This window comes from Podarcis liolepis, assembly GCF_965112155.1.
Source record: "Podarcis liolepis genome assembly, chromosome: 2".
Taxonomy (NCBI): Eukaryota; Metazoa; Chordata; class Lepidosauria; order Squamata; family Lacertidae; genus Podarcis; species Podarcis liolepis.
In genome coordinates this window covers 125,347,020-125,374,591 of record NC_139555.1, presented here as the reverse complement: position 1 = coordinate 125,374,591, position 27,572 = coordinate 125,347,020, and the positions used below count along the sequence as shown (strand labels likewise).

The 27,572-nt window shown below is 42.6% G+C and overlaps 2 protein-coding genes across 2 annotated transcripts; both read right to left on the bottom strand.

The window, feature by feature from the left end:
- Window positions 1–2,700: 2,700 nt before the first annotated feature.
- Window positions 2,701–11,952, bottom strand: LOC310700993 (vomeronasal type-2 receptor 26-like; the record flags this gene model as incomplete). The annotated part of the gene is made up of 6 exons (XM_083490954.1): window positions 2,701–3,599; window positions 4,631–4,757; window positions 7,974–8,204; window positions 8,331–9,119; window positions 10,789–11,080; window positions 11,744–11,952. The coding sequence occupies 6 exons, from the start codon at window positions 11,950–11,952 to the stop codon at window positions 2,701–2,703; spliced, it is 2,547 nt and encodes an 848-aa protein (XP_083347080.1).
- A 5,287-nt stretch (window positions 11,953–17,239) lies between these two features.
- On the bottom strand, window positions 17,240–27,251 carry LOC310700992 (vomeronasal type-2 receptor 26-like; the record flags this gene model as incomplete). The annotated part of the gene is made up of 6 exons (XM_083490953.1): window positions 17,240–18,138; window positions 20,191–20,317; window positions 21,074–21,304; window positions 22,061–22,849; window positions 24,296–24,587; window positions 27,124–27,251. 6 exons carry the CDS (start codon window positions 27,249–27,251, stop codon window positions 17,240–17,242), a joined length of 2,466 nt encoding a protein of 821 aa, XP_083347079.1.
- Window positions 27,252–27,572: the final 321 nt, after the last annotated feature.

Genomic DNA, 27,572 nt, shown 5'->3' with positions numbered 1-27,572 from the left:
TAAGTCCTAATTGGCCCAAATGGCAAGTTCTGCATGGGTATGGTCTTCCAAAACTATGCCAGAGACCACCTGTGCCAGCTCAGTCAGTGGTGCCCCTGGGCATGGTTCATACACCATCAACATCCCCTAGCTGTCTCTCCAGCCCAACAAATACATTCCAAGAGCTAGAGATATTGTTGGAAAGGAAATAATGCTTCTATGGACAATTGCAGCAGGGCAATTGTCCATTGAAGATCCCAGGGCTGTTCAAAACATAAAAATCCAAAAGGGGAGTTAAAAATCAAGCGTGCTGAGTTCCACCCAACATTATGGGTGCCCAGTGCGTGCTTGTGACGCCACCTGTGCTTGTGACATCACTCCTCATCGCTGCAGCAAGAGGGTCCAACATATCCAATGGACGACCACCCTAAACTGCCCACCATTCTTCCTCCTTTGTGCTGAATAGGTTTTCATCAGGTGTGAACATGCCATGTCTTGTTTTTGTTTATCTGACCCAGTAACTTGGAATTGGATCCATTTCACGTTCATTGGACACATGACCACCTATTGTAAATATTCATACCCTTACCACACTGGTTCTTTAAGGGGAGGAGAAATCCTTTTTCTCTCCCCTTCTCTTATTGCTGTTTGGCTCTGCATTAAGCTGCTTCTTCTTCTGCTGACCACTAGGGGCCATCCCTTTTGCACCTCGTCCATTAACAACTCTGCTGCTGGATAAAGTGAGCAGACCAAGCCAGCAATAATGGGAGCTCCCAGTTAAGATGAAATTCTCAACTCTGCCCCTTCTATCACTATTAGACACTCAGGGCCTACTTTGCTTTACCCAAGCTTCTAGTTAAACCAGAGCCTGGTACAAAATAATGACAACTATGGGGAGGGGCACCATAGAACATCAGATGAGCCTTGCACCTGTGTTGGGATGAATGAGGCTAATGTAGTCCAGCATCCTGTTTTCACATCAGCCAAACAGATACTCAAAGCATGCCTAGAGCTGATTTCTGCAATGCGTAATTCCAATGCGTAATTCAGAACTAAGGCCCAGGATTCCTCTGAGCACAGGCCCACATGAGAAATTTATTCTTAGCACCAGAATATGGATTTATATTGTGTCATATAAAATTACTCTTCTAATCCCCCTCAATTTCTTTTACCTGACGCAACCTCATTGAGGGGTGGGGTGGAGAAGGCCTTTTTTGTTGTTTGTTGTGCAGGATTTTAATTTACGGTCACCCCTCTAATGGTGTGAGATTAATCAAACGGAGATGTCTGACTGCGGGCAGCAATCGTACAGATTCTAGACAGATGAGGGGCTTGTCAGTTATTAAGACCATACAGAAAGACACCAGAAATAATGTCATAAAAGGAGATTTTACTTCAAGAATTAGAGTCTGAAATACAGGGAAGAAATCTGAAGGAACCAGCATGAGAGATCAGTATAAATTGACTCTTGCAAAGCAGCAAAGGTATTTCCAGAGAGACGGATTCTGCCCAGGTGCAGCTATTTCTGAAGAGCAGACAATCGCTTGACTTAAATACACTTGGTGCTATACTTTGAAATTGTTAGCATTGAAAATCAAGCATCATTTGTGATATTAAATTGTTGGCAAAGAAACGAGAAAATGCCTACATGAGGCCATTATCACATGCATACCAATATTCTCTAGATGAAACAAAACTTTAGCCAAGTTCTCTTTATGTCCAAGTCTAACAATTTACCGTAATTTTTCTGAGACCACTCATCTTACTATCTAAAAACAATGTCCATGTCCATGTCCGTGTCCGGTCCAAAACCAAAACTTTAGTTATGTCCTTCCATGTTCTGTGTTTTTCCTAGCCTTGCATTTTTGATCCTCATCAAGAGCCTTCTGCCAAAACCATCTCACTTCTCATAAACTATTTGTAAATGTGTATCAACTTTGTAGATACCGGCTGAGACCCTACCTGCCCGCAGAACGTCTCCCCAGAGTGGTGCAGGCCCTGGTTGTCTCCCACTTGGACTACTACATTGTACTTTACGTGGGGCTACCCTTGAAGGAGATTCAGTGACTACAACCAATCCACAATGCGGCAGGTAGACCGGTTGATTGGGAGTCACCGCCCAAACCAAAGGATCTTCACGGGCTCCCAGTACGTTTCTGAGAATGCTCCCAGTACGTTTCTGGACACAGAGATTTAGCTACGAGGGACTTCTGGTGGTTCCCTCACTGTGAGAAGTGAGGTTACAGGGAAGCAAGCAGAGTGCCTTCTCAGTTGTGGCACATTCACCGTGGAACACTCCGCCCCATGTCAACGAGATAAACGAGATAAAGAATTACGTAACTTTTAGAAGGCATCTGAAAGCAACTCTGTATCAGGAAGTTTCATGTTTTATTATGTTTCAATATGTACTGTAAGCCTCCCAGAGTGGTTGGAGAAATAAATTATTACTATTATTATTATTAGAAATAGTAGTGGTATTAGTTGTATTATCAGAATCCCATACAACTTTTAAAGATATCCCTATGTACCCAGTTCAATATCATTTTCTTCTAATTTAGCTAAGTACATTTTGTACTTTAGTAATTCAGTTTGAAACTTCTTAAGCAGCTTATGAAATCCTGCTATGGGTCATGAACAGTTTAACCCCAGTTGAGATTGTGGCTGGGACTTCTAACTGTACAATTTTATGATATCCCTAGAACTAGGGATCAAATGTCATGTTTAGTTTTTTGTTGTCAGGTGCTCCTTTGTGTTCAAATCAGGCCTCAATATAATGATGTAGCACTTGGGAAGGAAGATGCAGCCCAGGAGCCCAGCACTGGAGGCCAGGATAGAGAAGACCTGCACGGCTACCATGTACTTCCCCTTGGTGCTCAGGTAGGTGGGCACAAAGGACACCCAAACACTGCAGAAGACCAGCATGCTGAAGGTGATCAGCTTGGCTTCATTGAAGGCCCCAGGCAGCTTCCTGGCTAGGAAAGCCACCGTGAAGCAGATGGCAGCTAGGAAGCCCATGTAGCCAAGGGAACTGTATAACATGGCAACAGATCCTTCGTTGCATTGGACAATGATCTCTCCAAGCTGGGAGCTGAGGTCAAAGTCTGGGAATGGAGGAGAGATCCCCAGCCAGATGGTGCAGATGAGAACTTGAACACTGGAGCAGGAAATGACAATGGAGTTGGCCAGACTCTTCCCCAGCCATCTCCTCACCTTGTTCCCCGGCTTAGTGGCCAGGAAGGCCAGAACCACAGTGATGGTTTTTGCCAAGACAGAAGAGACAGCAACTGAGAAGATGATGCAGAAGGCTGTTTGTCGGAGAAGGCAGGTCACTTTCCTTGGCCTCCCAATGAAGAGGAAGGAGGACAAAAAGGAGAGCAGTAGAGAGATGAGGAGGATGTAGGAGAGGTCCCTGTTGTTGGCCTTGACTATTGGAGTTTCTTTGTATTTAAGGAAGATTCCTAACACAAAGCTGGTGGCTAAGGATAAGGAGAGAGCAAGGGAAGCCAGGAGGCTCCCCAAACTTTCTTCATAGGACAGGAAGGTAAATATTTTGGGGACACATTGATGTCTATCCTCATTTGGATGCTGATCTTCTGTACATCTGGTGCATTCATTAGCATCTGCAGAGAGGAAAACACACTTCGGTATCCTAACATCAGTCACACACCTGAAATTTGCTGACAGCACTATTGCATTTGGTGATTTTTCAGAAGGAAAAACTATGGAGAAACCTAGTCTGAATAGAGACAATGGATTCATATCTCATTACACATGCTAAACTATTTTTGGTCACCTGCATACTGTCCCTTGCTTTTTTCCTGTATGACTAATTGCAGTCGTTATCAGTCTTCGGCAGGTTTACCCATTGAGCTAATCAGCCATGCCTAGTACCCTTCTGAGAAATACCCCTCCCCACCCTCCCACTATATATAAGGGTCTGGTGACTTCTGTTTCAGAGTATCTGAAGAAGTGTGCATGCACACCAAAGCTCAGGCCTAGAACAAACTTAGTTTGTCTCTAAGGTGCTACTATTTTATTTTATTTCCTGTGCTATTTTCTAGAAAAAGAGGTGCCTGTCAGGGAATGGTCTGAATCAGAGGATTGGGGAATGCATTCTCAGGCAGATCAGCTCCTCTCTGAAGAGGGAGAGACACAGGACACCGAGCAGATTAGACCAGAGTTACCTAGCTATGAGATAATGGAAAGAGAACAGAAGGGAGGGAACAGCGAGCAAGGATGTGATAGGAGAGTCTGGGGGACCCTCCCTCCCCACAAACTAGGAAGTCCATATGTATTAAAGAACAAAGGATGCAGAGAGGAGAAGGAACTTCTTGTTGGTGCCAGGATGTCATGGGGGGTGTAGAAGGGGGAGGATTTAGAGTAGCCAACTGCTCTCCTTATGCGGATCTTTGCTTGCAACCAGATGACTCAATAAAAAGAGTATAAATTATAAACTGCTCATTAATTCTTGTCTGTAAAATTACCAAAGGGAGAGGAGGACTGTCCACGCCTGACAGTGCCAGAACTCAATGTCAATGGTACCCACCTGACAGGTGACAGAGCTAGCCATTACTAACATCATGTTTGCAGTGGCTCAAATATTAGCCCCATCCTCCCATCAAAGGCCATTTTCTCAGAGATCCTCCCTTACCTTCCTGAGTGGAGATGGTCCCTTCTGAGCAAGGAGAACAATCATAGCAGCAGGGCGGCTTCCCTTCCTGAACTTTTCTGGAATATCCAGGGAGACAGCTCTCTGTGCATCTTGATCGAGGCACGGTCTAGGCATGAAGAGAAAATTGAGCATTAAGGAGAAAGTGAAAGGTGTATTTATGCCTTGGGACACAGATAATAGAATTTTGGAAGGATCCCAGAGAGCAGATATTTGCTTCCAATAACCTCAGGTGACCCCAGACCATATTTTGGGCAGTTACTTTTTTCTTTGATTTTTTGCAGAGCTGCATGGCAGAGAAACATTTTAGGTTCTTCTGATTCCCCCGCCTTTAACACTGAAATGGAATTGTTTGCAAATATATTAGCCAATAGACTAAAAAAAAATACTAAATTAATATATACATCAAGATCAAGCAGGGTTTTTTACCAGGCAGACAAATGAAGGAAAATATAAGAAATATTTTGAATATAATAGAATACCTGGAGGCTAAAAATGAAAGGAAAGCGGCAATGATTATAAATGCTGAAAAAGCCTTCGATAATATTTCTTGGAAATTCCTAACAAAGTTTTTAGAACAAATTAGATGTGGTTCTAAATTTTTAAAAGGAATAGCAGCAATTTATTCAGAACAAAAAGCAGAATTAATTATAAATCAGGTGCTAACGGACGATTGTAAGATTCAAAAAGGAACAAGACAAGGATGCCCATTATCACCATTACTATTCATCCTGGTACTGGAAGTACTTGCCAGAAATATAAGAGCAGACAAAGAGATTATAAGTGTAAAAACTGGGAAAAGTGAGTTCAAGTTAAAAGCATATGCAGATGATTTAGTGATAACAGTGGAAGAACCCAAAACGTCACTCCCTAAAGTAATAGAAAAGATTCAGAAATTTGAGGAAGTTGCAGGATTTAAGTTAAATAGGAATAAAACTAAATTATTAGTTAAAAACATGAAGGAAGAAGAAAGAACCGAATTAGAACAAAACATTGAGATTGAAGTCCATTAAAAAGTTAAATATTTAGGGATTTGGTTAACATCAAGAAATATAAACCTATTTAAAAATAACTATGAAAAAATTTGGCTTGAGGTACAAAGAAATGTAGAAATATGGAGCAGAATGAATCTCTCAATGTTAGGAAAAATATCAGCGATTAAAATGAATGTGTTGCCAAAAATGCTATTTCTTTTTCAATCAATAGCAGTCATCCTGAAAGATGAATGCTTTAAAAAATGGCAGAAAGAGATTTTAAGATTTATCTAGGGGGGGCAAAAGGCCAATGATAAAACATAAAATACAGATGTAAAAGATAGAGGTGGGTTTGCCCTCCCAGACCTTAAATTGTATTACGAATCTGCTTGTTTGGTATGGATCAGGGACTGGATGAGATTGGATAAGCAAGAGACATTAGAACTAGAAGGACATGACAACAGATTTGGCTGGCATGCATACTTATGGTACGGGAAAGGGAAGATTCATAGAAGCTTTTACAACCATATAATCAGGAAATCATTAATGAGAGTATGAGAGAGATACAAAGACTTATTGGAACAAAAGACCCCGTGGTGGCTTTCACCACATGAAGCATTACTGCTCAAACCACTTGGAAAAAAAAGGAAAATGGCTCACATATGTTGACTTATTAAAGGACCATGATGGAAAATGGAAATTAAGAGATCTCATCATAGATCAAAGTTCATTTTCAGAGTTAGTTGCATTATCGACAATTATATGAAACATAAGGAAGACAGCAAGAAAGGATTCAGCTATACAAGATCTAGGTTTCAAATAGAAGTGATCGAAGGGAAAGTGAAACTATTGAAGGCCGCATACAGCATACTGGTAGAATGGGAGATGAAAGACAAAGAGGTAAAATTAGTCATGATCAAATGGGCACAAGATATAGGTCATAACATCATGATGGAAGATTGGGAAAGGTAATGGGGGAAAAAAATTCCCCTTCATGGATCACTGCCTTGCCGTGGCGAAGGGGCTTGAATAACTCAGAGAAGCTATGAGCTATGCTGTGCAGGGCCACCCAAGATGGACAGGTCATAGTGGAGACTTTTGACCAAATGTGATCCACCTGGAGCAGGAACAGGCAAGCCACTCCAGTATCCCTGCCAAAAAAACTCCCTGGACAAAGACAACAGGCATATAAAAGTTATGACGCTGGAAGATGAGCCCCTCAGGTCGGAAGGCATCCAACATGCTACTGAGGAAGAGCGGAGGACAAGTACAAGTAGATTCAGAGCTGATGAAGCGGCTGGGCCAAAGCCGAAAGGACACTCAGTTGCGGAAATGCCTGGAAGCGAAAGGAAAGTCCAATGCTGTAAAGAAAAATATTGCATAGGAACCTGGAATGTAAGAACCATGAACCTTGGTAAGTTGGATGTGGTCAAAAATGAGATGGCAAGAATAAATATTGACATCCTGGGCATCAGTGAACTAAAATGGATGGGAATGGGCGAATTCAGTTCGGATGACCATCATATCTACTACTGTGGGCAAGAATCCCGTAAAAGAAATGGAGTGGCCCTCATAGTCAACAAAAGAGTGGCAAAAGCTGTACTGGGATGCAATCTCAAAAATGATAGAATGATCTCGATACGAATCCAAGGCAGACCTTTTAACATCACAGTAATCCAAGTTTATGCACCTAAACAACAAATGGAAAATTGATTTCAAATTTACAGATTGTTCTTTGCTGAAAGAAAATTATATGATGATGTATAGATGGTATATGACTACAGTGCAGTTAGGAAAACTGTATAAAACTAGCTCAAATATGTGTTGGAAGTGTAAGGAAAAGGAGGGGACATTTTACCATATGTGGTGGGATTGTAATGAAATTTTTAAAAATTGAAATGATATACAATTAATTGAAGAAAATGTTCTATCTAACATTTGTTAAGAAACCTGAAGCATTTCTGTTAGGGATTGTAGGAAAAGATCTGCCAAGGAAGTTGAAAAATATCTTCATGTATGCGACAACAGTGGCGAGAGTCTTAATAGAACAAGGATGGATGAACGAGGAAACCCCGACTAAAGAACTATGGCAAGAGAAACTGATGGACTATGCAGAACTGGCAAAATTGACACATAAACTACAGGACAAGGATAACTGTGACTTTAAAGATGAATGGGAAACTTTTACAAAGTATTTAAAGAAGCAACAAAGCGAACTGGACTCCTTGGCAGGATTTGAATGCTTCAAGAAAGCATCCACAAGATTGCAGTCAAAGCCTCATATGTACTGTTCAAAATGTTATTAGAGCAGATGTCATAGTTAATAAAATGACAGATCTAATTTTTCCTACCTTCTTAAATCGCTTGGGCCACACAATTGCTTCTGGGTTAATGGTGAACTTCAGATTTGAGGACTTTAGTCTCTCTATTCTCCCAATTTTCACTCTATCATGAGAGTTATTAGGAAACAGCACCCAATTCACGATATCAAAGTCAACGGCCAGTGCTCCATTCTCATCCAGGTACTGTCCATCAGCTGAAGTATTAGAGTAGAACTGGACTTCTTTCAAGAAACGATGAAACTAGAATGACAGAATGAGTAAGCAGTGCTGCATTATAAACATGGTTTCATGGTTTCATGTTCCCTCTGCATGCTAATCTTCTCTGTATCTCTCGCCTGGATTCATCTGACCATGCTAGATTATTACCTGCCATGGCTGTAGCTTTTGAAGATCCAAACTGCCTCCACCCACAATTGACATCCTCTTTGACCTGGATGAATATGCGGCATTTAAAGCTTGAGCCACAGTTTGGATACTCAAGTAATTCACATAGCTGTCTTGGGACTGGATTCTTTCAATCTCTTCCTGGGGCAGCATCTTCACATTATCCTTCTCTCTGCATTTGGTCATACCTCTCACAGACAAGGCATGCTTTGAATATGAACAATCAAATGCTTCTTCTGAATACTGTTGACTAGTCAAGGACATTGGCCCATAGTAGTCTTTCTTCATCCTTTTTTTGGTCTTCATTACAAAGGACAAAGAGCCATGGGCATACCGGAAGCAGTCAATATCACGTATCAAAATTTTGTTCTGAAGAACTGTGGTTATCCAGACTTTCCCCCCAGTTCGTATCCTTTCAAGTAAGGACTCAACCTCTATGATTATGAAAAGTCCACTTTGAGAGTCTGCAAAGTAAACAAATACATTGACTTGTCTCCACAGGGCAGGTGCTTCATGGGGTATCCATAGCCAAGTTTCTCGTTGTACTCTTTGTGTGAAGGCAACACAAATTTCCCTTTTGTTCATTAGAGGTGTCAAGGTACTCAGGAAGCTTTCCCCATTGTCATTGTCTGGAGCAAAGAGGCCCACCCACGTCCACCTGAAATGCAGGAGAAGTTGGACCATCCCCTGGTACTGCGTTTCTTGGTTTGGGACCATCCGATAGACAAAAGGGGACTGGAATTTATCAGTAAGAGCAAAGCCATAACTTAGCTGGTAAAAAAAGAGAGAATTGTGGCTTGCATTTCAGGATTAAGACTGGATACTTCTATGTGAAAGATGCCGACAGATTTATTCAAGCATCACTGTTTTTTTGGAATTTAAACACCATTTTTTAAAAGTTCAAGCAATTCTTATACCGATTAGGGGCAAAATTATCTATGCAGTTAAGAAAGAGTCAATAAAAAAATGATCAAGAAGGTAAAACTCAATAATCAAACTTCAATTAAAATGCCTGCTGCAAGCAAAGAAAAGAAAAGTTTTCTGTAGGCTTTAGAAAGTCAGTAGGATGGTCAAATGGGCCTAATAATTTGGATCTAATAGCCCTATGGAAGCATGAGAAGGATTGTGGAAGGAAGATCTTGTCAGTATTTGAAAAGGAACGATTTCTGACCTTCTTTGCCTGGTCCTCAGACCCTAGTCAGCACAAAGAGTCCTTGAGAAAGAGTACTTTGCAGAATACTGCTTTTATTCTTAAAAGAAGTCTCCTCCAACCATGACTAACAGCTTTATACATACACCAAACTCAGCCAACTTTCTGCCATTCAAGCAACCCTCCACCACACACAATCAATGACCACTCTATATATACAGATATTTGTAGGTGAGAGGTTCATGAGTCATGCAGGCTTTGCCGATCCATTGTAGGCCACTGACTCATGCTGACTTTGGTATTAAAGAAACAGCGGCTAATTTTAAGCTGTGACAGATCTGAGGTTTACTGCATGCTGTACCTTGAAAGAAAATTTTATGAAAATGCTCTATCGCTGGTATTTAACTGTTAATAGCTAGAAACTGGAAGACTCAATCCCGACCAAACTGGAGTGGCAAGAGAAATGGCTGGAGCATGCAGAGTTGGCACGAATGACGGGGAAACTAAGAGACCACATGGAACAAACGTTTAGGAGAGAATGGAACTTGTATAGAAAATATCTCTGTGAGCACCGTAAAAATATGAATTCACTGGTAGGTCTGCAGTGACTGCTGCAGAAATGTAGAAAATCATAGGAAAACAAAATAATGGAGATTCATTTGGAATGATTAAAAAAAAAGTGTGACACGTTAAAAGCATTTAGGATCCGCAATGGGCTGATGGGAAGTCGTTATAAAAGTTATTTATAATGAAAGAAGCTAATCATGTGGGGATATGCATTTTTCTTTTTCTGAATGTACGCTTTCTTTTGGAATTCAATAAAGCATTTGAAGAAAGAAAGAATGAATGAATGAATGAATGAATGAAAGAAAGAAAGACAACAGGAAAGGGGCCTATCTGTCCTCAACTGCAAGGGAGTTCCATAACCCTGCATACCCTCCACCATCTGGGAAAAGAAAAGGCTAAGGAGTAAACCCTGCACAAATCCTGTACCAGCTGAGTGGTGCTTTGTTTGCCTCCTTCCAGCAACTCCTGCAGCCAAGCTTGTGCCAAATGTATTGCTCTGCTTTGGAGCACAGCAGTGAATCTTGTCGTCTTGGCAACCTAGGACTTCCGTACCTACTGCCCAGGCTTGCGCACTGTGGAGCTCACTTAGATACTGCTGACAGAGTGATTTGACTTCATCCCAGAGGCTCATTCCATTGTCTTTCAATACAGACAGATGCCAACAACAACAACAACCATGTGGCTAATGTTGCCAGGTGTGTTTCACTTGGACCCATTGATTACCTGTGGGATCTTGTAGATGCCCAATATGCTTGCAAGGTGTGTGGAGATGTCAAATTCACTCTTTTCAAGAACAGCTAGCAGCGTTTTCTGCTTTCCACAGCTGTAGTTTGGAATATTGATTTTCCCACCTGCAAGCAGGTCTGTCATGGAGTCAGAAGTCAGTCTTCCTTCAGAATAGCTATCATATAGGCTGTAGCCCAGGGTGATGTTGGATAAGATCCTGGGGTTGTGATTAATATCCCGAACAGCAAAGTAGAAGGAAATAACATGTGAGTTTTTCTTATCCACCCAGCTGTGAAAAAAGTGTGTCACACAGTCAGCCTCAATTCAGTGAAAATGAAAGTCACATTCTTTTTCGTATAAAAGCAGCTAGGAAAATAGGTGAGGAAGTAGAGCAAAGAGAGACATAGGTCTACCTGTACCTGTGTCTGTAGTATCTTTGCAAGGGAGGAGTGTGGAGGGAAGACCAGAACACAAATCAGCCTCATTTCTGGTGACCTACCAAAAGTCCCTTGAGCCAAAATGACCCCCAGGCTGCATTGCAAATGACAAAGCACAGTTGACAATTATGATTTGCAGTTGCATAGATTTTGTTGTGCATGTGGGAAAGAAATGTGTTCACATTTTATTTACTAAGGAAAACTTGCAACTGAAACACATTCCAAAGCACTTCCAACCCTTTAGAAAACAAGTTGTGCTTTGGAGAGCAGTACATGCCAAAACTCCTACTAATTACTTAAAACATATTATAAGATGTGTTGCAACATGGCTTTTCACCAATAAGAGTAATAATAATTTCTGGTTGGGTTTTCCTAGCCACCATCTGAACAGAAACATAGAACTCTTTAAATAAATGAAATGAAATGAAAAAATTCAAGGGTATCAGAAAAGAAGTGTATCACGGGAAATGGAGACTATGTAGGAAGCAGAAATATATCAATGCATCATTACTTACGAGTCAAGTATGCTGACAGGGGTGCTGGAAAAGGTGAAAGGAAATTGAGCATTAAAGAATCCTGAAAATGTGACCCCACTAATGAGGTGGTCTGCTAGCCGGTAAAAATTTGCAGCTAATTTTTGCTCCTTGATTTGATTCAGTGGGCATTTTGTCCTCTGCTGCATCCCACTGGTTGCAAGAGGCAGGAACACAAGCAGTGTTATCATTCTGGGTCTACCTGCTACGCTTTCCTTATAGCTGTTCCACCCAACACTAGCTGCTGGTCTTAATAAGCCCCAAATTCATGCAAATCAGAGATTGCAGTAAATTGACAAATGTACCTTCTCACTTCACCTGCTCTATATCTTGCCCCCCTAGATTTTGTGACACAATATATAGCTTATAGATCCAACTTTTCTGGCACAGTGGAATAAAAAACTTCTTGCTGCCGTTAATTGCGATATTTACCTTATTTGTCCCAAAGGCAATATTCAAGCGGTGGGGTGGGGGCTACTTGGACTCAGGAAAGAATAAAAATAGCTCACTGTGATTCTGATGATTGTAAAGGGAAGAAAGATCTCCCCTGAAACTTGATGGGAGCAGGTGCAGAGCCGAAGAAAACATGTTTACTCAATAGGCTGCCACAGATCATCAAGGGTAAAGGTGACTTTGGCAAAACATGACTGACCTCAGAAGAGCCCTGAGGTTGCATCAGGCCAAAGCCCACAAAGTCCATCATCCTGTTCTCACAATGGCCAACCACTTGACACAAAGGGAAGGCCACGAGCTGGAGATGAGAGCAGAACTTTCCCTACATGCCATTTTCCTACCTCCAAAGGAGGAGTGATAACCAGTGACTTCAAGTTGCAGGAAACAAGATTCCAACTAGACATACGGATAAACTTTCTGACAGTAAAAGCTGTTTGACAGTGGAACGTCTCCCTCTGGAGGTTGTGTGCTCTCCTTCCCTGGAGGTTTTTAAGCAAACGTTGGACCTATACAATGAATTCAAAAAACCAACAGAAGTACTGAAACTCTCAGTAAAAGACCCAGAGAGAGTGCATTGCAGCATCCCAATCTTGAATTCAAGGGTGTGCCCATTTGAGTAAATCCAGTTATTGTCATGGCAGCCCTTAAGTCCTAATTGGGCCCAATGGCAAGTTCTGCGTGGGTATGGTCCTCCAAAACTATGCCAGAGACCACCTGTGCCAGCTCAGTCAGTGGTGTCCCTGGGCATGGTTCATACACCATCAACATCCCCTAGCTGTCTCTCCAGCCCAACAAATACATTCTAAGAGCTAGAGATATAGTTGGAAAGGAAATAATGCTTCTATGGACAATTGCAGCAGGGCAATTGTCCATTGAAGATCCCAGGGCTGTTCAAAACATAAAAATCCAAAAGGGGAGTTAAAAATCAAGCGTGCTGAGTTCCACCCAACATTATGGGTGCCCAGTGCGTGCTTGTGACGCCACCTGTGCTTGTGACATCACTCCTCATCGCTGCAGCAAGAGGGTCCAACATATCCAATGGAGGACCACCCTAAACTGCCCACCATTCTTCCTCCTTTGTGCTGAATGGGTTTTCATCAGGTGTGAACATGCCATGTCTTGTTTTTGTTTATCTGACCCAGTAACTTGGAATTGGATCCATTTCACGTTCTTTGGATACATGACCACCTATTGTAAATATTCATACCTTTACCACTTTTTACTTTTTTAAAAAAACTTTTACCACATACCTTTTTAAGGGGAGGAGAGAGCCATTTTCTCTCCCCTTCTCTTATTGCTGTTTGACTCTGCATTAAAGTGCTTGTTCTGTTGCTGACCACTAGGTGCCATTTCTTTAATCTGGGCATTGGCCGTCCCTTTTTACCCCATCCATTATCACCTGTGCTGCTGGATAAAGCGGGTGGGTCAAACAAGCAAAAATGGGAGATCTCAGTTAAGATGAAATTCTCAATTCTGCCCCTTCTATCACTATTAGACTCTTAGGGCCTACTTTGCTTTACCCAAGCTTCTAGTTAAACCAGAGCCTGGTGCAAAATAATGACTATGGGGAGGGGCACCATAGAACATCAGATGAGCCATGCACCTATGTTGGGATGAATGAGGCTAATGTATCCTGTTTTCCAGCATCCTGTTTTCACATCAGCCAAACAGATACTCAAAGCATGCCTAGAGCTGATTTCTGCAATGCGTAATTCCAATGCGTAATTCAGAACTAAGACCCAAGATTCCTCTGAGCACAGGCCCACATGAGAAATTTATTCTTAGCACCAGAATATGGATTTATATTGTGTCACATAAAATTACTCTTCTAATCCCCCCCATTTTCTTTTACCTGACGCAACCTCATTGAGGGGTGGGGTGGAGAAGGCCTTGTTTGTTGTTTGTTGTGCAGGATTTTAATATAGGGTCACCCCTCAGATGGTTTGGGATTAATCACACTGAGATGTCTGACTGCAGGCAGCAATCATACAGATTCTAGATGGGTGAGCGCCTTGTCAGTTATTAAGACCATACAGGAAGACACCAGGAACAATATAATAAAAGGAGATTTTACTTCAAGGATCAGAGTGCGAAATACAGGGAAAAAATCTGAAGGAAACAGCACGAGAGCTCAATATAAACTGACACATGCAAAGCAGCTGAGGCATTTCCAGAGAGATGGATTCTGCCCAGGTGCAGCTATTTCTGAATAGGAAACAACTTTCTATGCTTTCAAATTACCGTATTTTTCGCCCTATAGGACGCACCGGCCCATAGGACACACCTAGTTTTTTTGGGGGGAAATCAAGGGGAAATTTTTTATTTCCCCCCCAGGTTTGCGCAGCCATCCCCAAGCTAGAAGAGGGAGACGGAGCTCTCCGTCTCCCTCTTCTGCCTTCAGGGACAGCTTGCCCCACTGTCCCCCCCCCCCCGCCAGCCTCCAGATCAGGTCGGGGAATAGCGGGATGGCGGCGCTCCGCCACCCCGCTATCCCCCGAGCTTGTGGGCTGCAGGCTGCTGCCCGCAAGCCTTGCGAGCCCGCGGGACATCCCGCCGGGCTTGCAAGACTTGCGGATAGCTTCCTGAAGCTTGGAGAGCGAGAGGGGTTGGTGCGCACCGACCCCTCTCACTCTCCAGGCTTCTGTGAAAGCCTGCATTCGCCCCATAGGACGCACACACATTTCCCCTTCATTTTTGGAGGGGAAAAAGTGCGTCCTATAGGGCAAAAAATACGGTACTTTTATCAAGAATCATATGTGTTATTAAATTGTTGGCATAGAAATGAGAAAATGCCTACATGAGGCCATTATCACATGCATACCGATATTCTGTAGCTGACACAAAATTTTAGCCAAGTTCTCTTTATGTCCGAGTCTGATAACTTTAATTTTCCTGAGACCACTCATCTCTCTTCTGACTATCTAAAATCAATCTCCATGTCCAGTCCAAAACCAAAACTTCAGTCATATACTTCCATGTTCTTAGTTTCTCCTAGCCCTGCATTTTTTATTCTCATCAAGAGTCATTTGCCCAAACCATCTCTCTTCTCATAAACTTTTTGTAAATGTGTATCATTTTTTTAAATACTGGCTGAGATCCTACCTGCCTGCAGACTGTTTCCCCTGAGTCAGGGGTCTGCAACCTTTAAGACAAAAAGAGCCACTTGGACCCGTTTCCGAAGGAAAAAAACAACTGGGAGCCGCAAAACCATTGCGACATTTAAAACAAATATATCTCCAGAGCCGCGATCTGACAGCAGGCGGGAAGGTGACGTCGGGACTAACACACGCACCGCCCCCATGCAACGTCACAGCCAGTACAGCGCCCGCCACAGTGGGGAGTGTCGGGGCGCACAATGCACCTCCTCCCCTCGCTAGTATCCGCCCCGGAGCCGCAGCAAAGGTGTAAAAGAGCCACATGCGGCTCCGGAGCCGCGGGTTGCAGACCCCTGCCCTGAGTGGTGCAGGCCCTGGTGACCTCCCGCTTGGACTACTACAATGTGCTTTACATGGAGTTACCCTTGAAGGAGATTCAGTGACTACAACTAATCCACAATGCAGCAGCTAGACTGGTGCCTGGGAGTGGCCACTGAGACAATGTACCATTGGTACTAAAGGGTCTTCACTGGCTCCCAGTACATTTCTGAGCACAATTCAAAGTGTTGGTGCTCACCTTGAAAGCTCTTGACAGCCTTAGCCCTGTATACCTGAAGGAGTGTCTCCACCCCATCGCAACACCTGGACACTGAGGTTCTCCTCAGAGAGCCTTCTGCGGGGTCCCTCATTGCAAGAAGCAAGAGTAGCAGAGAAGAAGGCAGATGGCCTTCTTGGCTGTTGCACCCTCCTTGTGGAAGACCCTCCCCCCTCAGATGTCAAGGAGATAAAGAACTAAATAACTTTTAGAAGACACCAGAAGCAGCTCTGTATCAGGAAGTTTAATGTTTGATGCTTTATTAAGTCTCAATATGTGCTGTAAGACGCCCAGAGTGGCTGGGGAAATAGATAATATAGTTGTCGTAGTAGTAGCAGCAAGAAGCAAGAGTAGCAGAGAAGAAGGCAGATGGCCTTTTCGGTTGTTGCACCCTCTCTGTGGAACACCCTCCCCCCTCGGATGTCAAAGAGATAAAGAACTAAATAACTTTTCTAAAACTCTGTATCAGAGATTTCACCCCTCCCATACCCAAGAATCTCCTGACCATCTCCTGATGATTTCTGCTGACTCCACAGAGAAGAGGAGGCGTGTCCTGCCTATTAACTTATTCTGCCCAGCAACATATCTGTGTGTGTGAGAGAGAGTCAGTCAGTCAGTGTATCGGAGAGAGTGAGAGTGTTGGAGATCCTAGAGATTAGATTGCTGCTAAGAGCAGCTGCAGACTCTCAGTGTAGCATTGCTTTATGCTCAGAATACTTAGCTCTGTATATACCATAGTTGTAGTTGTAGAATAAAAGGAAGATATTTTACAGAGCTGCTCTCCGAGTGGTTTATACTCTGCAAGACTCTGCAAAACTCTGCTGCGCAACGACTGAAGTATTGAGACAGTGAATCCGGTGCTCTCAGCTCTAAGCTGTGAGTCCACAGCACTGTGACCGTTTCCTGCGGGAAGGAGGTCTCTGGCGGTGCTACCCAGCTCGCCCAGCCCAGTCGGGGTTGAGGTACATGAGTCCAGTTGGTGCACTGGCTCTAGGGCGATGCTGACAGTTTAATGGTGATGCTTTATTAAGTCTCAATATGTGCTGTAAGGCTGGAGAAATAAATAAAAGAGTAGTAGTAGTAGTAGTAGTAGTAGTAGTATCAGATTCCCATAAGACCTTTATCGATATCCCTTATGTAGCCAGTTTAGCATCATTTTTCTTCTGATTTAGCTAAGTTCATTTTGTACTTTAGCAATTCAGTTTGCAATGTCTTAAGCAGCTTATGAAATCCTGCTATGGGTAATGAGCAGTTTTACTCCAGTTGAGATTGTGGCTGGGACTTCCAGCTGTACAATTTTATGATATTCCTAGAACTAAGGATCAAATGTCATGTTTAGTTTTTTGTTGTCAGGTGCTCCTTTGTATTCAGTTCAGGCCTCAATATAATAATGTGGCATTTGGGAATAAAAATACAGCCCAGAAGCCCAGCACTGGAGGCCAAGATAGAGAAGATCTGCACAGCTACCATGAATTTTCCCTTTGTGCTCAGGTAAGTGGGAACAAAGGACACCCAAACACTGCAGAAGACCAGCATGCTGAAGGTGATCAGCTTGGCTTCATTGAAGGTCCCAGGCAATTTCCTGGCTAGGAAAGCCACTGTGAAGCAGATGGCAGCCAGGAAGCCCATGTAGCCGAGGGCAGTGTAAAACATGGCCACAGAGCCTTCATTGCATTGGACAATTATCTCTCCAAGCTGGGAGCTCATGTCAAATTCTGGGAATGGAGGAGAGATCCCCAGCCAGGTGCTGCAGATGAGAACTTGGACACTGGAGCAGGAAATGACAATGGAGTGGGCCAAACCCTTCCCCAGCCATCTCCTCACCCTATTCCCTGGCTTAGTGGCCAGGAAGGCCAGCACCACAGTGATGGTTTTTGCCAAGACAGAAGAGACAGCAGCTGAGAAGATGATGCAGAAGGCTGTTTGACGGAGAAGACAGGTCATGTTCCTTGGCCTCCCAATGAAGAGGAAGGAGGACAAAAAGGAGAGCAGTAGAGAGATGAGGAGGATGTAGGAGAGGTCCCTGTTGTTGGCCTTGACTATTGGTGTTTCCTTGTATTTGATGAAGATTCCTAACACAAAACATGTGGCTAAGGATAAGAGGAGGGCAAGGGAAGCCAGGATGCTCCCCAAACATTCTTCATAGGACAGGAAGGTTATTTCTTTGGGGACACATTGGTCTCGGTCTTCATTTGGATGCTGATCTTCTGGACATTTGGTGCATTCATCAGCATCTGCATAGAGAAAAACACACTTTGGTATCCTAACATCAGTCACACACCTCAAATTTGCTGACATCACTGTTGCATTTGTTGATTAACAGGTTGGCAGCAGTACCTACCTGCTTTTTCACCTGGGAAATTAAGATCTAGTGCAAAGACCAGAAAAAATTCTGGACCCCTGGATTAAACGACTGTGGTTAAATGGATCAATAGTTTGACTCACTATAAAGGCACTTCTTGTAATATTGAAATATTGAGAAGCAAATGTGTTAAGCTAGAATTATAATTTGTAAAATCACGTATTGCATTAAAATTCTATGATTCCTCCAAGGAACTCCGAGGAGTATTATTGTGTGGCACTGCCTCCATTCCTGAACTGCTGGGACCTATCAGAAATAGTCAGGTGGTCTCTCTGGCCCTAGTGCTGACTGACTCCATGGCAGGACCAAGAATGTTATTTTTGCTTCAATCATTACCCATGATCAGTGGCGCAAGGCACTTTAAAGAATGGCAAAAAGTGATATCTAAATTTATCTGGCAGGGGGCAAAACCAAGGATAAAATATGAAAGAGGTGGCTTCTCCTTGCCAGACTCAAAGTTATGTTATGAAGCGTCCTTCCTATGCTGGTTTCGGGAATGGATACTGTTAAAAAATACTGATATATTAGACTTAGAAGGTCATTATAACAGGTACGGGTGACATGCATATTTAAGGTATGGAAAAACCAAAGTACATATGGGATTCCTGAACCACTTGATAAGAAAATCAATCTACAAGGTTTGGGAGAGATATAAAAATTTACTAGAGTGGAGGATACCATGGTGGCTCCCCCCGCTAGAAGGAATATTGATTAAAAAATTAATATGAGAGGTGATTGGGCAATTCATAAAGAATTGCTAAGTAGAAGATCAATTAAAACTGTAAAAGTTTGAAGACATTAGAGAGTTATTAACAGATTGGTTACAGTATCATCAATTAAATGATGTCTTCAAAAAAGGGTTTTGATACAGAGATGTCAAGGTTTGAAAAATATCTGTTGGAAAATAATGTGAAATTACTTTCAAAAATGTACAAATTACTCTTAGAATGGTTTACTAAAGATGAGGAAGTTAAACCAGTAATGATTCACTGGGCAATGGATTTTGGTTATAACACACAGTTTTCATCATAAGAAAAGTTATGGAAAGAGGATTCAAAGTTTACAGCTTGCGGTTTGTTGAAAGAAAATTACATGAAAATGATGTACCGTTGGTATTTGACACGCATTAAACCTGCAAAAATGTATAGAACCAGCTCGACTCTATGCTAGAAATGTAAAAGGAAAGAGGGTACTTTTTTAAGAAATGGAACCCATGGGAGGGAATGAGATCTGAAGGTTTGAAATAATAATAATATAATAATAATTTATACCCCGCCCATCTGTCTGGGTTTCCCCAGCCACTCTGGGTGGCTTCCAGCGGAATATTAAAATACAATGATTCATCAAAAATTAAAACTTCCCTAAACAGGGCTGCTTTCAGATGCCCCTGCAGCGCAATCCCCCAGGACACGCGCCCCGCCCCTGTGGGTGACGCGCCCCACCCCCAGGACGCACGCCACCCCCACCCCCGCCTGCTCTCTGCCCCCGGAGTGGGCTGGGAATCTGCCGAAAGGCCATCAACATGGGATAAAACATCCCCTACCACTCTCTGGAAACCATTTGGATCCATTAAGTGGTGGGGGCGGACCATCTGAATTGGTCCCACCTCCCTGTAGAGGGGAAGGGTCATAGAGAAGTCCAGTTGCATAAGCTCTTTTTATTTTTTTATATTTTTGAAATGGCTATGTTTAATGTGTACAACTTTATGTAAAACAAATAAAAAAATATTTTAAAAAATAAATGAATGCCTCCAGTGTTCTCTTAGAATGGCAACAGTGCTCACCTAACAGATGACGGAAATGAATTCCAACGAGTACCAGCGGGGGGAAAAAGAGCTGGCCATTACTAACGTCTTGGTTGGACCGGCTCAAATATTAGCCCCATCCTCCCATCAAAGGCCATTTTCTCAGAGATCCTCCCCTACCTTCCTGAGTGGAGATGGTCCCTTCAGAGCAGGGAGAACAATCATAGCAGCAGGGCGGCTTCCCTTCCTGAACTTTTCTGGAATATCCAGGGAGACAGCTTTCTGTACATCTTGAACAAGGCACGGTCTAGGCATGAAGAGAAAATTGAGCATTAAGGAGAAAGTGAAAGGTGAATTTATACCTTTGGACACAGATAATAGAATTTTGGAAGGATCCCAGAGAAGAGATTTTTGCTTCTGATAACCTCAGGTGACCCCAGACCATATTTTGGGGCAGTTACATTTTTGTTTGTTTTTTGCAGAAGTGCGAGGCAGAGAAACATTTTCGGTGCTTCTTCTTCCCCAACCCCACCGCCTTGACATTAATATCTCACCGTTAACAACAAACATAAACATGGCATAAACCATCATATGAACAGCAATAAAAATCCTCCATCTGTTGCCATCCCATCTGCCAATGGAGACATTGGTGTTGCTTCCAAAGTCTGCACCTAGTGCAGAATTTAGTGCCCAGTTTGCTTGTGTGCCATGTGTCTATGCACATAAGGTATGTGGAATACCTTACTATACTCTAGCCTTACCCAACCTGGTGCACCTCATATATCTTTGCACAATGCTGGCTGGTTTGCATGGGAGTTGTAGTCCACAATATTTAGAGGTCACCAAGTTGGAGAAATGTGTTCTGCTCTAGTTTGGAAATTCTCCTATTTACTTTGAAATTATACACATGTTTACTCAAGAGCAGGATCCATTAAAAGTGGAACTTAGCTTCAAGAAAGTATCCACAAGATTGCAGACAAAGCCTCATATGTACTATTCAAAAATGTTATTAGAGCATAGCAGATGTCATAGTTAATAAAATGACAGATCCAATTTTTCCTACATTCTTGAATAACTTGGGCCATACAATTGCTTCTGGGTTAATGGTGAACTTCAGATTTGAGGACTTTAGTCTCTCTATTCTCCCAATTTTCACTCTATCATGAGAGTTATTAGGAAATAGCACCCAATTCTCAATATTGAAGTCAACGGCCAGTGCTCCATTCTCATCCAAGTACTGTCCATCAACTGAAGTATTAGAGAAGAACTGGACTTCTTTCAAGAAATGATGAAGCTAGAATGACAGAGGAAAATCCAGGAATGAGTAAGCAGGGCTGAATTATAAACATGGTTTCATGTTCTCTCTACATCCTAATCTTGATGTAATATGCTAAAAAAGTGTTGTCCCAGTATGCAACATGACTGCTGAATTTTGAATCTTCTGAAGTTTCTGAACTTTGAAACTGTTTTAATTGGAAGATAAACGCTTGCAAGAGTATTCCTGTCTAATGATAGTCTAATGTGGCAATGTCTAGTCCTAGTGTGCTTATTACATTTTGTAAAAGGTCATCCCCAATATTCATATTAGATTTAGATTCTACATGTTTAGACATTTTGTGGATTCCCAAACTTTGCAGTGTAGGAGGCTGCTAAGAAGTAGGTAACTGTTGAATCAGAGCATTGGCTCAATGAGCTCCACATCTTTCTCTGTGTTTTGCTGTCTTTGCCTGCAAATTACTGAATGATACTGCTGTCTGCAGAAATATAGCACTGATTCTGTGAGCTTGACCTCCCGTATAGTGATGGGCCAATTCTCTTGTGCTTCATCTGTAACTCATGTAGAATTCCCTTCCCCTGGGAACCTAGATGGGAGAAACTCTGATGGATTTCTACCAGCACGTGAAAACAATGTCAATGGCCAGTCAGTGGTCTGACTTGGTGCAAGACAATTTCCGATGACCATATCTTGGTGATCCCAGAGGTGTGTTTGTGTGTGTGTGTGGGGGGGGACGGACAACAAATTGCAGTTTGCAAAATGAGAACGACATACCTGCCATGGCTGTAACTTTTGCAGATTCAAACTGCCTCCACCCACAATCGACATCCTCTTTGACCTGGATAAATATGCAGAATTTAAAGCTTGAGCCACAGTTTGGATACTCAAGTAGTTCACATAGCTGTCTTGGGACTGGATTCTTTCAATCTCTTCCTGGGGCAGCATCTTCACGTTATCCTTCTCTCTGCATTTGGTCATACCTCTCACAGACAAGGCATGCTTGGAATAAGAACAATCAAATGCTTCTTCTGAATACTGTTGACTAGTCAAAGACATTGGCTCATAGTAGCCCTTTTTCATCCTTTTTTTGGTCTTCATTACAAAGGACAAAGAGCCATGGGTATACTTAAGGCAGTCAATATCACGTATCAAAATTTTGTTCTGAAGAAGTGTGGTTATCCAGACTTTCCCCCCACTTTGTATCCTTTCCAGTAAGGACTGTACCTCTATGATTATGTAAAGTCCATTTTGAGAGTCTGCAAAGTAAACAAATACATTGACTTGTCTCCACAGGGCAGGTGCTTCATGGGGTATCCATAGCCAAGTTTCTTGTTGTACTCTTTGTGTGAAGGCAACACAAATTTCCCTTTTTTTCATTAGAGGTGTCAAGGTACTCAGGAAGCTTTCCCCATTGTCATTGTTGGGAGCAAAGAGGCCGACCCACGTCCACCTGAAATGCAGGAGGAGTTGGACCATCCCCTGGTACTGCGTTTCTTGGTTTGGGGCCATTTGGTAGACAAAAGGGGACTGGAATTTATCAGAAAGAACAAAGCCATAACTGAGCTGGTAAAAAAAGAGAAAGAGATTGATGGCTTGTGTTTCAGGATTAGGACTGGATACTTCTATGTGAAATATGATAGATTCAGTGGAAACCTCAATGTTTTCTTGGAAATAAAACAATATTATTTTAAGCGGTAAATTTCCATATCCCCATAATGTAATAGAGCGAAAAAGGGGACCTTACAAAAGAAACTACAACTGAACAAATATATTTGGCATCAAGAAAGGGGGTAAAAAGGAAGTCCTCTATTACTTGGTAAAACGTACTCTGCCTGGACTATAGATACAGCATAAACGAAAGGAAATGAAAGCTGAGGTTAAAGAGCATGTCAAAAGTGAAAGACAGAAAAAAACAAACCCTGGAGGAACAGTTAAAGTGAAAGTGTATAAGACAGCGGCCGTACTAGAGACAATACAACAGAATACAACCGAAACAATGTCCACAGGGGGAGGAAAGAAAAGGTGAAGCAAGAAAGTGATTCAACATATCAAAGCAGGCTCAGCTTGGCCCACATTAGGGAAAACAGGGAGAGCCAGAAGGGCTGGAAACAATTGGCAAGGAAAAAGCAGACAACAGAAGACAAGATGCCAAAGGGAGGACTGTGAGAGCAAAAGTGTGGGAGAGGAAAACGAAGAGGAAAACAGTTTGGCAAGAAGACAACAAACTGTAAGAAAGGTGTGAAGTGAAGGGCGAAGAACTGAGTGGAAAAGTAGTGACAGAGAGAGGAGTGGCGAAAGGGGGAAAATAAGATGATGGCTATTTGGATTAGACCATCCAAGAGGTTGAAGAGGACTAAAGGTTGACATGAGCAACCTAAGGTGGACTTAAAAGGACACTCTGAGAGTGTATGTTGTACTTTATTCCTGTGGAGGTGATGTGGAGGGTCTTGCATTCCAGTTACTAATTTGGGAGGAAGAAGTTTCAAGATAAATTTAAATAAGAAAATGGAGAATTGAGAGAGGTTCAGGAAGCAACCCTAGATTCAATAGCTATTCTGAAACTCCAACAAAGGCAGATGACTCTACATTTTAGAGGGATAGAGGAAGAGCAGAATGAGAACATTACTGAGAGACTGATAAAAGAAATAGCACAGTGGTTGGAGTTTCATAGCATAGTATGATTGATAATGCTTTCAGAGTCACCTCCAACATAGCAAAGGCAAACAAGTGGCCAGATGATTGTTTGGTATGTCTAAACTCTGTAGCTTTAAGAGATTGGAGCCTCGAAACAAACTACAAAAAAGGCTCTGCATAGACAAGAAAAATATAATTATTCTGAGAGAAGTCCCAGAGAGGTTGCTTTAAAAAAGGCAGAATTATAAATTTCTGACCAATCCACTCAAGAAGAAGAGGTGGGAACTACCAGAAGGAATAACCTTCACTTACAAAGGAAAGTGATGAAGGTTTAAGATGGTGGAGGAAGCGGAAAGATTTGCTAGAATAGATTACCTGTGGGATCTTGTAGATGCCCAGCATGCTTGCAATGTGTGTGGAGATGTCAAGTTCACTCTTTTCAAGGACCGCTAGCAGCCTTTTCGGTTTCCCACAGTGGTAGTTTGGAATATTGATCTTCCCACCAGCAAGCAGGTCTGTCATGCACTCAGAAGTCAGTCTTCCCTTAGAATAGGTATCATAGATGCTGTAGCCCAGGGTGATGTTGGGTAAGAGACTAGGATTATGATTAATATCCCGAACAGCAAGGGAGAAGGAAATAATGTGTGAGTTCCTCCTATCCACAAAGCTGTGAAATAAGTGTGTCGCACAGTTATTCAGTGAAATGAAAGTCATATTATTATTATTTTGTATTAATCAAAGCAACTAGGAAAAGAGTCGAGGAAGTAGAGCAAAGTGAGACAGAGGTCTACCTGTACCTGTGTCAGCAGTATTTCTTTTGCAAGGGAGGAGGATGGAGGAAAGACCAGAACACAAATCAGCCTCATGATTTACCAAAAGTTTCTTGAGCCAAATTGACCCACAGGCTACATTGCAAGTGACTAAGCACAGCTGACATTTACAATTTGCAGTAGCATAGAATTTGTTGTGCGTGGGGGAAAGAATTGTGTGCCCATTTTATTTACGACAGAAAACCGGAAACTCAAAAGCAAACAAGATGAACTTTAACAGGGAGAAATGTAAAGTATTGCACTTGGGCAAAAAAAATGAGAGGGACAAATACAAGATGGGGGACACCTGGCTTGAGAGCAGTACATGTGAAAAGGATCTAGGAGTCCTGGTTGACCACAAACTTGACATGAGCCAACAGTGTGACGCGGCAGCTAAAAAAGCCAATGCAATTCTGAGCTGCATCAATAGGAGTATAGCATCTAGATCAAGGGAAGTAATAGTGCCACTGTATTCTGCTCTGGTCAGACCTCACCTGGAGTACTGTGTCCAGTTCTGGGCACCACAGTTCAAGAAGGACACTGACAAACTGGAATGTGTCCAGAGGAGGGCAACCAAAATGGTCAAAGGCCTGGAAACGATGCCTTATGAGGAACGGCTAAGGGAGCTGGGCATGTTTAGCCTGGAGAAGAGGAGGTTAAGGGGTGATATGATAGCCATGTTCAAATATATAAAAGGATGTCACATAGAGGAGGGAGAAAGGTTGTTTTCTGCTGCTCCAGAGAAGCGGACACGGAGCAATGGATCCAAACTACAAGAAAGAAGATTCCACCTAAACATTCGGAAGAACTTCCTGACAGTAAGAGCTGTTTGACAGTGGAATTTGCTGCCAAGGAGTGTGGTGGAGTCTCCTACTTTGGAGGTCTTTAAGCAGAGGCTTGACAACCATATGTCAGGAGTGCTCTGATCGTGTTTCCTGCTTGGCAGAGGGTTGGACTCGATGGCCCTTGTGGTTTCTTCCAACTCTATGATTCTATGATTCTATGATTCTAAAAACAACCCACAACACTTCCAACCCTTTAGAAAACAAGTTATGCTTTGGAGAGCAGTACATGTCAAAACTACTACTACTAATTACATAAAATACATTATAAATTGCTTTGAAACATGGCTTCCTTCCATCTGAACAGACACAAAGAATTCTTTGAAAAAATTAATGAAATGAAATGAAAATGTGAAAGGGTGACAGAAAACAAGTGTATCAATGCATCATTACTTACGAGTCAAGTATGCTGACAGGGGTGCTGGAAAAGGTGAAAGGATATTGTATATTAAAGTATCTTGGAGCTGTGACTCCGCTAATGAGGTAGTCTGCTAGCTGGTAAAAATTTGAAGCCAATATTTGCTCCTTGATTGGATTCAGTGGGCATTTTCCCGTCAGCTGCATACCATTGGTTGCTAGAGGCAGCAACAGGAGGAGTGCTATCATTCTGTGTCTACCTGCTACACTTTCCTTATAGCTGTTCCACCAAACACTAGCTGCTGTTTATAATAAGCCCCAAATTCTTGCAAATCAGAGATTGCAGTGAATTGACAAATAGAGGGAGGTGTCCAGTTCTGGTCTCAGAGCTATAGGGTGATGATTCAGAGGTGGAGCATCTATTGTGCACCAAGGTGGTGAGAGGGTGCAATCTCTGCTCCCTGTTCCAGGCAAGCATGAGGATATACCCTTTATGGAAAGCCAGTCAGTCAAAATTTCTGATCTAGAAGGCAGCATCACACAGATGTACCTTCTCACTTCACCTGCTCTGTATCTGGCCCCCATGATTTTGTGGCACAATATATATTTTATACATCCAACCTTTCAGGCATAGTTGAATAAACAACTTCCTGCTGCTCTTAATTATGATATTTACCTCATTGGTCCCAAAGGCAATATTCAAGCAGAGGGGTGGGGGTTCCTTGGACTCAGGAAAGAATAAAAATAGATCACAGTGATTCTGATTATTGTTAAGGAAAGAAAGTTCTCCCCTGAAACTTGATAGGAGCAGGTGCAGAGCAGGAGAAAACATGTTTACTCAACAGGCTGTCACAAATCTTCAAGGGTAAAGGTGACGGGGGGGGGGGCTTTGTGGGGGCTGAGCTCTCTCTGGAGAGCAGTCTGTCTGGGAACATTAACAAGGTCATTTCGGTTTTTGTTAAGAGCTGTTAGACAGTGGAAAGGTCTCCCTCAGGAGGTTGTGTACTCTCCTTCACTGAAGGTTTTTAAGCAGAGGTCGGAGGGCCACATGTTCTGACTGCCTTAGGGGATTTGGACTAGATGACCTTTGGGTCCCTTCCAACTCTTAACATTCTATGATTCTATGAAATAGGCTTACACAATGAATTTCAAAAACCAACAAGAGTATTAAATCTTTCAATAAAAGACGTCACACATCGCCGCCACGGTAGGAGGGTCCAACATTTTCTCTCCCCTTCTCTTATTGCTGTTTGGCTCTGCATTAGACTGCTGCTTCTGCTGCTGACCACTAGGTGCCATTTCTTCATTCTGGGCATTGGGCATCCCTTTTGGACCCCACCCATTAACCCCTGTGCTGCTGGATGTGGCAGGTGGGCCAAGCCAGCAATAATGGGAGCTCTCAGTTAAGATGGCATTCTCAACTCTGCCCCTTCTATCACTATTGGACTCTCAGGGCCTACTTTGCTTTACCCAAGCTTCTAGCTCAACCAGACCCTGGTGCAAAATAATGACTATAGGGAGGGGCATCATAAGAACATCAGATGAGCCCTGCACCTGTGTTGGGATGAATGAAGCTAATGTAATCCAGCATCCTGTTTTCACATCAGCCAAACAGATACCCCAAGGAAACCTGTAAGCACACTG